The sequence below is a fragment of the Xenopus tropicalis genome, chromosome 7 (assembly GCF_000004195.4).
Source record: "Xenopus tropicalis strain Nigerian chromosome 7, UCB_Xtro_10.0, whole genome shotgun sequence".
Classification (NCBI taxonomy): Eukaryota; Metazoa; Chordata; class Amphibia; order Anura; family Pipidae; genus Xenopus; species Xenopus tropicalis.
In genome coordinates this window covers 95,855,816-95,868,795 of record NC_030683.2, presented here as the reverse complement: position 1 = coordinate 95,868,795, position 12,980 = coordinate 95,855,816, and the positions used below count along the sequence as shown (strand labels likewise).

At 37.9% G+C, this 12,980-nt stretch overlaps 1 protein-coding gene across 2 annotated transcripts in view; it reads left to right on the top strand.

Moving 5' to 3' along the window:
- Positions 1-12,980, top strand: part of vps13d (vacuolar protein sorting 13 homolog D) — a 161,844-nt gene that overhangs the window by 95,307 nt on the left and 53,557 nt on the right. For both annotated transcript variants that reach the window (XM_012967176.2, XM_012967175.2), the window contains 12 exons: positions 977-1,107; positions 1,193-1,368; positions 1,600-1,723; positions 2,676-2,911; positions 3,406-3,514; positions 3,661-3,824; positions 5,242-5,350; positions 6,044-6,223; positions 6,908-7,018; positions 7,106-7,255; positions 7,600-7,746; positions 8,656-8,752. In XM_012967176.2, coding sequence (XP_012822630.1) covers positions 977-1,107; positions 1,193-1,368; positions 1,600-1,723; positions 2,676-2,911; positions 3,406-3,514; positions 3,661-3,824; positions 5,242-5,350; positions 6,044-6,223; positions 6,908-7,018; positions 7,106-7,255; positions 7,600-7,746; positions 8,656-8,752 — 1,734 coding nt within the window. The remainder of the gene's footprint in view (positions 1-976; positions 1,108-1,192; positions 1,369-1,599; positions 1,724-2,675; positions 2,912-3,405; positions 3,515-3,660; positions 3,825-5,241; positions 5,351-6,043; positions 6,224-6,907; positions 7,019-7,105; positions 7,256-7,599; positions 7,747-8,655; positions 8,753-12,980) is intronic.

Here is a 12,980-nt window from a genome sequence, read left to right as displayed (position 1 = left end):
CCATGTGACTTGTGCTTGAAGCTGGAATGATATCACCCCCCATCCTTTTTTTCCCCCAGTGGCTAATATGAGAATTGCACTCAATAGTAAAACACCCAAGTCTGGTCGTGACTCCTCCAGTTACATTGAATAGGAGAAATAATAGCTTTTCTGAAAGCAGTTCCATTGTGAAGTGCTGACTCTTTCTGAAAGCACAGGATCGGGCACAATGACCTAAGATGGCTGCCTACACACCAATATTACAACTTACAAAAATACATTTATTGGGTCAAAAATAATATTTTAAATGGTAGAATAAATTATTTGCATTAGGCATCTACAGCAGCCCAGATTACATTTTCTGGCACAGATTTCAAAGACAAGCTTCTGTGTCTTGGTTATTGGGGTTCTCATTTTGTCATTTCTTTAATCATCATCTTTTAGATTAAAAGGCAAATCTGAGAAAGACTGGATTTTATATTCCACTGATTCTGAGCACTGCTATGCCTATTACTGCCACGTTTGCCATAGTGTGTATATTATGTATGTATTATTTCAATTAAAATCAGGTGAACAATTGAACACACCTATTTGTTTAAAAGATTGCATTTAAATATAATGTATTCTCTTTGTCAGAATACAAAATTATAAAGGTATATTTTTTTTTGTTTTGCCTTGTGGTGTTAAGGTGTTTTTTCTTCCACCTCCTTAATGAAGACACACTTATTGGCCTGGTCTAACGAAAGTCTTTTTCTTGATTAGTTAATTTTTAGGTGACTTCCACACATTATCCATCTGAACCCTATTGTGAATAATACCCTCAGATAAGCACTGGTGGATCCATCTGTGTAGTAATTATTCTGTGTTTTGCAAATCTGAACTGGGTCTGGCATTACAGGATCTTACTGACCCATAGTGTCAAGGCCGGATTTGGGAAGAAAGGAGTATTAGGAATCACTTTAAAGACTTAATTCTTGCTCTTTTTTCTCTCTTTGAGGTATCGATGTTAAGAAAGGCAGAGGAAAATATAGAGACACCTGCATGGTCACATTTGCACCTCGTTACTTGCTAATAAACAAATCAACTTACAAGTTGGCATTTGCTCAGAGAGAGTTTGCAAGAGGACAGGTTTGTGCCTGTAATAATGCAGTGATATAATTGTCTAAGTGATATAATCCATATGCCAGTTTATTCTACACTTTTCTTCTTGCAGGGCACCAACAATCCTGTTGGTTATATTTCGACTCTTCCAGGCTCCAGTGTAGTATTTCATTGGCCAAGAAATGATTATGACCAGTTGCTTTGTGTGAGATTAATGGATTTGCCCAACTGTGTTTGGTCTGGTGGCTTTGAAGTCAATAAAAACAATTCCTTTCATATCAACATGAGGTAAGTAAAATTAAGGTTTTGTTTATTTATACATTTAAATGGTATTTCAAGGTTCCATTACTTAAACTGTACTTCTGGTCACCACATCCAGCCCTGAATGCTCTCTGTCCAGATTTTTCATTCAAGACAGACCTTAGAAACTTGACCTTATGCCGTATTGTATGTGTAACATAACAACTTTAATAAAGAATGGTTTATATTTCTCTGCTAATACTAATATTTATCTTTCAGGGATACTCTTGGAAAGTGCTTCTTTCTTCGGGTAGAAATCACACTGCAAAGTGCCACTTATCGTATTTCTTTTACTAACACAGATCAGTTGCCACCTCCTTTTCGTATAGATAACTTCTCAAAGGTAATGGGTTCTGTTACCAGCATTGCCACTATACTAATTGAATCTTTGGGTTATATCAATGTACCCCACATGATAGGATTGTGATTGTGTCTGATTCTGAGCTTTAAAAAAGAGTCCGCACTTTACAATGCAACTGCTTTCAGATAAGCTATTGTTTCTCCTACTCAGTGTAGTAGAAGTGTCATGCCCAGATTTGGGGGTATTGAATGCTATCCTCATATAAACCACTAGGTGGGGCATGGGAGCTTTTTTAGGAATGCAGGTGTCAATGGAGCTGCTATCTTGCTCCCTTCCCATTGTACTGTTTATCGGCTGCTAAAAGGAAAAGGGGGGGGGTTAATATCACTCCACTTGCAGCTCAGCAGTAAAGTGTGACTGAAGTTTATCAGATTGAGTCACATGGCTGAGGGAACCTGGGAAACTAGGAATATGTTTAGACCCACATCAATTTTCACAGTTATAAAAACAAGTTATAAATATAAAAAGAAAATCTGTTTGCTCTTTTAAAAAATGGATTGCTATGCAGAATTCTGCTGTTTTGTAAAAACAAAAATGAAAAAAATATGTGCAACAGTGGACTTTGTAAAGAAAAATACATTTAAGGAAAAAGCCAAAAAGGCCTCCTATCTGGATCCAACTGTGTGGATCAGGTTTGTAAAACTTATAACTATTCCGTTAAACTTTGATGAAAATTTAGAGTATATAATTCAGCTCACACTGCCAGGCCAAATTCACATTGTGTGTGATCTTATAAGCCAGTTTTCAAATTCAGTAGTCAGTAGATTGAAGTTTTCTAATTTGCTCTTATTGACATCAGTTCAACTGCTGAATTTGGTTCAGCAAATACTAAATTAGTTCAACAACTAAATCTAGGTTATTACATGGTTAAAGTATCCATTTTTTTACTTATCTATCACAGTGTTCTAAAATGTATTTTTATTTTTTCTATAAGGTACCTGTAGTGTTTGTTCAACATGGAGTAGCAGATCCCCGATTGCGTACTGAGGTAAAGTCAGCTACATCCATGGATTATGCATTGGATGAACCTACTCTGCCGTCCTATATTGCAGTGACTGTAAAAGGAGCTGGCTCTTCAGAGATTACTTGCAACATGAATGACTTCCAAGACAGCAAACAACTTTACTATGAAAATTTTATCTATATTGCTGCATCTTACACTTTTTCTGGGTATGTGTATTTATATGGTAAATAAATACAAGTACTTACACTTCAAAACACAGATGTCAGTTGGTAATTAATTATTGCTGTTTATTTTAAATAAAAAGGTTTCATATGGGTCTCTAGATATACTTTCAAGTTCAGGTCTTGACTGTGGCAAAGACTCTAGCAAAGTATATTCTTTACCAGTTGATGAGTTATTTTCATGGCATTGAGAAACATTTTGTGGTTAGATAAATAACTACAGCAAACACTCTTCATGTTTAATGCCCCTGAGTCTGTCAGGCATTGTCTACACAGAAGCTGAAATATGTCTCCAAAATCAGTTTCTAAGTATGCATAGCCTACACTATTAGTGTAATATATACACTGCAGAAAAGTTTCAGCATCTGTGTGTGCAGCATACAGTACAACACTTAGGTGTTATGAATAGAAAGGTTCACTACACTGTGTTTTCATCGGGTTGAAAAACATGTTTTCTTAAAAAGTCACTTTTATTGCAGATCTTCTGAAGGAAATGTTCGGCTTGGGGGCCAAAACCCTAGCATAACAAATGCAGAGCTGGTTTTGGATGTTCATCCCAAAACTCTCAGAGTTGTTCTAAAGAAAAAGGTACAGTTCATTACAATATATTTTAGCTTCTTCTCAGTTAGTTAATATGTGTTATCAAAATGTGTCCTTAAGACCAAGCAGACCATACAATAAATAGTTTGTCAAGTGCTTAATATTCTTATTGAGTGTTATCTGTGTTATTTTAGGAGCCAGGCAAGCGCTCGCAGCTTTGGAGAATGACTGGTACTGGAATGCTGTGCCATGAAGGGTCTTCTGCTCCACATAACCCTAATAAGCCTCAAAGCACACGATCCCTTGACTCTTCTTTGGTGCTCGATATTGCTGGTCTTGCTGCTGTGACAGACAACAAGTATTTTTTTTTTTTTATATAGATTAATTTTGAACGATAAAATATATGATTTAACTCTAATGCTACTGTTTATTTTTCAAACACCTTTATCGACTTTCTTAATTTCATTGCATTTAAAAGACAGTGTACTGTACATAATCATGACAAATTATTTTGTTTTAAGTAATTTTGTTGGAACAAACATTTGGAAATGCAAGGAAAGCAAGGAAAGCTCCTTTGGCCAGAACCTTCTTTACTTCTTGTATCAGTTGTTGGTTGTCTTTGTATGTAAATCTGTATGTTCCATGTTTACAGTTATTAATTATTAAGGGCTGCAGAATATGACGGTGCTTTGTTTATATATATACAGGGTAACTCTTTTGAAATAAAAAATGACAAAAGTGCTATAAAGGTGATACCTTTATTGGCTAATCAAGATAATCATAGCAAGCTTTCAGAACATTTTAGTTCCTTTTTCAAGCTGATGAAAAAAAGGAACTAAAATGTTCTGAAAGCTTGCTATGATTATCTTGATTAGCCAATAAAGGTATCACCTTTATACCACTTTTGTTGTTTTTTATTTCAAAAGGGTTACCCTGTAAACATTTTCACTAGCTAGCATGGTACATCACCTTTTCCTGCATTTATATATACATAAATAGACAGAGCGGTTTATCAATGCACATTCCCAGGTCCTCCATTTCACTAATAATTTAGTATCTGTATAAGTGCATTGCATGTATTTACAAAAACAGGGGTTTTTAGTTAGTTATGATCATAACATTGACAAGCCACCATACCATGTAAAGGTAAGCCCTGTATGGTGGTCCTAACTAGTTACCGCCAGTCATTTTTTGTAGACTGGCACCTCCCTGCATGGTAGTATTTTTTGGGATAAGTGTTTCTTGACCAAGGCATTGGTCTTAAAGGGCTTAATCCTTCCCTATATATGTGGCATACAACCACATAGAAGGTTGGCAATTTTACCTGAAGTATAATAATAAACAAAAAACCGGGGGTTATGTGAGCACTCCAAGGCTAAGTAAAAATTTATAAGTACAATGGAAGTGAAAGTTATCTACAAACATACAAAAGAGGGGACTGATCATTGTCTCACTACTAATTTAGTATCTATGCAAGTGCATGTATTTACAAAAAACAGGGATTTTAAGTTAGGTAGAATAGCAGCCTTTACTTAAGCCATGCCCTGCCTTAAACTGTGCTTCTAAACTTGCTTGACTTAATGACACACAAGCTATAATGCATGACAGGTGAAATCTACATCCCATCTACCTACTGCCCATATATATATATGCAGCCCCGCAATCTCTACCAGCATGCAGGAAAGTGACACAGCTCTGTGAGTGAAAAAGGGAAGAATTGCTGATAAAGGGCACATCATTTGAAACTAAAAAAAGTTTTTTTTTTTAATTATTAGATATGAACCTCTAATGCTGAGAAAACCAGATCACCGGCGCAGTACAACACAAACGTGGTGTTTTCGGGATGGAAAGTTAACATGCAGCTTGCATGGCTTAGTGGTCCAGGTCAGTTGTACAGAACTATTGTAGGATGACTGAAAACTAAATATGTATTTATGTATTTAATGTATATTTAATGTTGAGGTTGTGTAACCAGTAAATTTTCCCTTACATAGACATTTATGTATTTGTTTATAAATATTACAAATTATCATGTTATCAAAATATTGCTTGTCTGCATAATTGTATGTACTGCTTGTCTGGGCTAAAGCAAATTTCAAATTTTAACACAAGACTAAAACCCTGTACAGAAAGGCCTGTGGCATATTTATCATAGTCTTTGTTGCCTGAGAAAAGTCAGCATACACATGCCTTGAGCCTTATAAAACTTGATTTTATTCCCATGCACAGATTTCAAAGTTTCCAACTTGTCGTTTGCTTTAACAGATTTTGGCCAGTAAACATGCGTTTGGACCAAAGTCTGCTTGTCACCATTGGTGACAGATGTTTTCCATTAAAACAGTTGAAAGGCTGCACGGTTGTGTCTGGGCACTTCTTGACTATCTCAGAAATGCCAACAGAGAATTCACCATGCGTACCATGAGCTATAGTGTATGGTTTTGTTAAGAGTCTAAATTTCATAGCTAAATTCTCTTTAGCCACATTAGTACCACATTCACTTGCTAAAATTATGCAATATCTATGTTTATTAAATCTTAGACATGATTTTCACTTTTTTTCTCAAACAATTAATTTTAGGCAAGAAATGGAACTTCAGGGTTATATGATGGCGCTGAAGTAGTCCTGGGCCCGGATGCCTCTCTAGACCTTCTGGGATCAGTACCTAAAGAACAGCAATTCATTAACCAGAAGATGAGACCTGGATCTGGGGTTCTTAGTGTCAGAGTCATCCCAGATGGACCCACAAGGGTTTTACAGGTAACTTCCTGTTCTCATAGTGCAGACTGATGGAAAATCACAGCTCTGCTTTATAATAGATTCTGCAATAAACATGTTGGCTTAAACATAATAAATATGCCCCATAGTGTTGCAGACCAGGCCCTATCATAAACCCCATATTTCCATCTGGGCCCTGTACAAATTCAAGTCAATTTTACTTAATTATATAAAATATCATACTCCAGGGTCCCAAGTGATGTCTGAGACCCCTGCAGCTGTAATACTTGTAACCCTCTAATGTCTTCCCTGAACTATAGTATCAAGCTGCATACCCACTAAAACTTCTAATGGTTAATGGTCAAATTAAAAAATAGGGAATTTCAGAAGCTTGTACAGTATATTTAATACTTGTACAGTATAGGCACATTGTGTCTTGGAAGCTTACATGCCTCATTTGCATTGCTTTATAGCCTATATGAGTATATTATCCAATCTGTATAGACTACTGTAAATTTTTGAATCAGAGTCCTGAAAGCAGGAAGTAGGGCTGCATATATGAGCAGTAGCACATGTGGCATTTTAAACTTGTTTTGATTGAGAGAAAGTATAGTTGTTTTTTATTGTTGTTTATGATTTTACTTTAATTTACTGAAGCAGGGCTGGGCACAGCAAGATCAAATACTACATTGTGATTTGGATGTTCTTCGTCTTCTTATTCCTCAGATCACTGATCTCAGCCAACGGAGAAGCAATCGATTTTCAAATGAAATTGAGGAGCTTGCAGAATTAGAATTAAGAAAATATAAAAACCCAGAAGTCAAACAAGAAATTGAGGTTTGTGCATTTAATTTCATTTTGGTGCTTTGTCCGTGGCGGTTTAGATGTGTCTAAGTGCCATAACTTGGATTCCCTTTTTTTCAGGTACTTGTAAAGTTGCAAGATGGAATTGGAATTTCACTTGTAAATAAAGTACCAGAAGAACTAGTGTTTGTAAGCCTCTCGGGCATTAACATTCATTATACTCACTTAACAGTAAACCAGGTGCTTGAGCTCAGCGTACAAAATGTTCAGGTACATATTTTTCCTATTATATACTTTAATCTTTTTTTTCTTAAATTTTCCAAATGGGAACATATGTAGCCAGTTCTGTTTCTTATGTTTAGTTTGTTTATGTGTTATCTCCATAAACCTCTCTAGACTAGTTCAGAAAATTCCCAGCCCTCTGGTGGCTGCATGTTGGTGCTGAGAACTATAGTTTTAACAGCTGGAGAGCTTTCAATTTGATATCCATGCTATGGGCTATAAATGGATTACTCATAACAACCGTTCAATCAATCCCTTCAGACTTCAAATCCATATTGCGCAGTATAGTACATCATCTACTCATCAATCTAACTGTTATTATTTTTTTGCAGGTTGATAACCAGCTTATTGGCACCACCCAGCCTACCATGCTATTTGTAACCCCAAGTAGTATCGAAAGTGAAGAGGAAATTGGCCCTGCTATACAAGTCAGTGCAATGATGGTCCCTAGTAAGAACAAGCTCTCCACTTTATTCAAGGTAAATCATAGTAAAACTGTTATAGCTGTAGATATCTGTTTGTGATTTGGGAGAGAATAACGCCCATACATAAGTGATACATAAGTGATTCTGATTGTCTCATTTACATAGTTCCACACATTTACACAGTAAAATAAATGGGCCCTGCCATAATTTCTTTACAATCTGTGAGATGTGGGAAGTAATATTGCAGTCAGGAATCACGGGGCCCCATACTACTAAGTTAACGGGCCCTGCACACACATGACCAGACCCCTCAATCCACCCCAATCACACCTCATTATGGCGAAGCCCCGCCCATAATACACACAAATCCCTCTAACTCCCCCTGCATGTCCCCTCCCCCTTCATGCAATTACCACTTTTATGTCTCTTGGGGCCCCCTATTCCACAGGGCCCTCAGTGCATCTCCTCCACTACCCCTTGATGGGAGCCCAGTTTATGACAATAAATAAGTCTTACCTTTTCTTAGTTCAGCTTGGTTAAGTTAACATTAAATGAATAATGCCAGGTAAATATCCTGGAAAATACTGTAAGGAAAAAATAAAGTCCTGTATATAGCATAATTATTTTTTAATGTACTTATGCCTTTGTGGCTAGTGAATGGTATGGCAAGGTGCAATTGCTTCCATCTGTATATTGGGGGGGGGGGGGGGTCTGAGATTTAAAACTGACTTGAGTGTAGTGAAGACATTTTGTGATCAAGTACTTTGACCTAAGGGCAGTATAGTTGCATTCTACATAGAGGTTTCAATAAATATCCAACAGCCAACATATATCTGTCTTATGACATGATAACATATCTAGTTTATGGATAAACCCTGTTTGTTAAACCTATTTTCATTATGAGAAGCTAAGAATTAAATCAGCACAATTCCTTACAGCAAAATAAATTCTGTTTTATTGTAGCACCTACTGATAAAGGCTCAAAAATTCACAGTGCAAATTGAGGAGAAGCTGCTTCTAAAATTGCTGAGTTATTTTGGATTTGACCAGTCAGAAACAGGTATGGTAACTTTCTTGGATTCCTATTTATAAACACTGGTTGAGCAGCATTCTGTAGCTTTCCAATAGCAGCAACTGGTATGTGTGTGGCATGTTGTCATTGTGCACACAGAGGCCATGTAAGTACATGTGCAGTAACTACCAGATAAAGGATGCCAACAGGTTTCTCCACAACTGTGTCATTACTTGTTGGAATAAACTTTATATATTTTTCTTTTTAATTAGATGATGTTTAAACATCACAATATTCTCTGCATATTTTAATATGCTGAAATTCAGTACCAAGGGTGCCAATAATATTTGTATAATGGTTGTATTTGCCAGAAATATTTGTTTGGAAACAGGACTCAAAGGATTTTGTTGGTGTGTTCTACATATCCTTATTGCGGTAAGGTACGGTGGCTCCCTTACTATCCCATTTGCTTCCATATGCAATTTGTTTTTTTACCACAGTCCAAAAACCAAAACAATACAGGCAGTTTAACTGGCAACTAATACGTTTTAGGGGCAGGGACATACATTCAATAGATGATGATAATAAAGCACTTGCACTCACATAACACCTGAACTGGGAACTGACTTTTATATTGCAGTGTCTCCCACTGTAACCTGCAGCACTTAATACCCTACTATTTATGTCTGTAGGTTACCCTCCCATTTAGATTGCAAGCTTTAAAAGGCAGAGACTTCCATCTTAATGTCTCTTGTCACTTAGCTCTGTGGAATCTTTAATGCAACTGTACTTTTTATTTATTTGCATTCATTGTTGTTCTTTGTATTTTTTATCTGTTATTGTAATGGTCCCCCACTTGTTTATCTATTGATTGTTTTTCTGTACAGCGCTGTGTAGGATTATGTAAATAAAAATATACATACATACATAAAGCTGACTAATCATGTTCACTTTTAGAGCCACTAGAGGGCACAAGCTGGTGCATATATAAGGTAACAGAGAAACAGCATTTTTTGTGCTTAAAACTATTTTTATATAAATTTAGTTCAGCTTTATTTTTGAGTTTTGATAATATATATATAATTATTTAGAATTTGGAATTAGAAATGGGATTTCTAGCCGAGCAACACAATTTGCAATTTTTTTTTTATGGTAGCTTAGCTTAGATTTCCTTTTACACCAGAGCAACCAATATTCCTAATGTAGCTTATGCACATTTGGCCTATTTTTCCTCACAATGCAGCATTCTTTTCTCAAAATTCTAGCATTGTTGCTCTCACCCGGGGAATCTGTAGTTGCAGCCGAAGAATCGGTATTAATGCAATTCTAAGTCATTTCTAAATCATTTCAAGTGTTTGGCATGGGAGTGATATGTACACCCAATTCTTTAAGTGCAAGTGCTTTGCGCCTATTGATGCAGGGGAAACCCTGGAGCTGGAGGCAGGCCCAGACAGTAGCTCCAGGGTTTCCCTGTGTCAATAGGCAGCAGTTCTGAACAGGAGGTAGGAGGAAGGCAGCGGTGCCAAGGGCATCTATATGGAAGTACAAGGAGTGCATTTTGACAGAAGTACCTTTAATGAATGAGGTTTTACATACAACTGAAGGGTGGCAGGAGAAAGGGAGTGGTGCCAAGCACAACTATACGGAAGTGCGACGAGTGCATTTTGAGACAAGTACCTTTACTCACAAGTGACTGTGGGATGTAAATGACGTATAATGTAACATATTTGATTGGTTTATGGCAGTCAGATCATGCTGTGTAGTAGTCCTTAAAGGAGAAGGAAAGGCTAATAAAGAGTTAATCTCAAGCTGCAGGCATACCTTCAGTTCTCTCAATAGTGCCCTTAAGTCTCCCCATATTTCACCTGTTCAGAAGATCAGAAGCCAAACAGGAAAAAAAAAAGCTGAGCAGTGTAGAGAAGATTCCCATAATGCATTGCTCCTTCTTGGCGACTTGTTACTGTAGGCGGCACATGCGCACACAGCAGGAGCATCTGGTTGCCATGGCGGCGCAGCGACGAGTACTCTGTGATATTCAGGTGCGGGGCGGAGGGTTTGTAGCAGGAGCGGGGGGGTTTGTGGCAGCATGGCAGGAGCGGGGGGGGTTTGTGTCAGCATGACAGGAGCGGGGAGCATCACGTCAGGAGCGGGAGCAGCGGGGAAGGTGGGTGCTTGAGTGACAGATACGAGTAGCCGGCAGATATGGCAGTAGTATGGCAGATACAAATAGCCAGCGAGTGGCGACCGGGGGGGGGGGGGGTGCTGCCAGATGATCTGTGACATGCTGTGGGAGGGGGGGCGGGTTGTGGCAGGTGAACGGGGGGGGTGGCGGAGGACACTCTGTGACATGCTGTGGGGTGGGGGGGGGACACTCTGTGACATGCTGGACAAGATGGCGGCGCCGTTCACTTAAACAAGTATGTAGGTTCTAGTGTGTGTATCTCTGTAAATCTTTCATTAGACAATGAAACCCCATAGCGTTTTTACTCAGCAATAGTAGTACTATTTAATAGTGTGCTTAATAGATTTGGCTTTCCTTGTCCTTTAAATTAATGCTGTAAATGCTAACAAGAATTTCCCAAACCATTCATATAAAGTAAGGCTGTCCATCTGGTGGTGCTTGGGGCATACATATCCATCGCACCCAGACTATAGATTTGTTTGTAAGATATTTGGTTAATGCCATAAATACATGGTGGCAAAAAAGGGACAACAGTGCTGTAAAACACCAAATACACTCTGAGATAACTGCTTTGGGTCTTATCTCTTTATTTGTAATTAAATCTAGAAAGCAGGACAGGGTGCTGGGTACCAGGATCTACCCCTCCCAAAATGTGCTTAATGCAGTTTATACAATGGAACCTTTGTATTTTCCTTACAGAATATGTATGTACAGTTACTAAGGGTTCATTACATGTGTAAAGAAAAAAAGAAAAATTCATGCTTTTCTTTCATGAACCTCTGGTGTTTTGGTGTTTCTACTTATTTCACATAACATCCAAGATGGTGTAAAAACTAAAATAATGCAATGAAAAGTATATAAATAAAAGTATATATATATATATATATATTTATGTAAATTGCAAAAGTGCTCTGAAGAACACACTGAACTATTGTTAAAGTAAGTCATTAAGTATATTGGTGGTGTTTGGACTGTGTTGAGGTTCTTCTTCTTCATCCACTGACTTTTTTCTAATATTTTGGAATTTTAATTTTCACCCAGTCAGTTGCTCTTAACTATCGTTTAGTCCTGAAAGTGTGCTGTCTTTTATTTGATTTGCATATAAGAAACGACTAAAGGAATTTAGGTGAGACAGTAGCTGCCGGATAGAGAAGTAAAAGAGCATGATACCCAAAACATTAATCTTACAAATGGAAGCCGAGCACCAGTAATTCATAAAATTCATATTTAAAGGAGAAAGAAAGGTAAAAACTAAGTAAGCTTTATCAGAAAGGTCTATGTAAATACAGCCATAAGCACTCACATAAATGCTGCACTGAATTCTCTGAAAAAAGATTTGTTGTGTCTGTAATTCCTGTGCCAGAGTCACACACAGGGTCGGACTGGGGTGTGAAGGGCCCACCAGGGCTCCCGTCCCAGGGGCACTGCAGGTGCACTCAGCCGGGCGCGTCCTCTAACCACCCCCCCCCCGTAGGGGCCCCCCTAACCCCCCTAGCAGGGCCCCCACCCGACGTCCTCCCCCGATCGCATAAATTTGACGCGTCAGGGGAGGAGCGTTCGGGAGGGAAGCGCTGGCAACGGTCGGGTCTGGGCCGCCAGGGCCAGTGGCCCAGTCCAACCCTGGACACACAGCTTTCTGCTCTCTCCTGCTCCCCCCTTCCTCAAGAAAGCTAAGAACTCTCTCCCCCCCCCTAGAGATGTACATAAGATTCTGAAGGTAAAATATTCTGGTTTAAGAGACAGTTCTACAGTATTGACATTATATAAGGTTTAATATATTTACTTATTTGCAGATTTTTAAAAATATTATAGATACTTAAAGTAGAGTGGTTTATTTTATCAGTAGCTATATCATGTTATCTGTTTTAAAAGTGGCATGCTCTTAATCACTTTATTTAGATACCTTTAAAGGAACAGTTCAATGTAAAAAATAAAACTAGGTAAAAGGACAGGCTGTGCAATATGAAAAATGTTTCCAATATAGGTAGTTAGCCAAAAATGTAAACTGTAGAGGCTGGAGTGAACAGACACCTCATGTAATAGCTAGAACACAACTTCCTCCTCTCAACTCTGAGAGTTGCTGCCATTTTATTA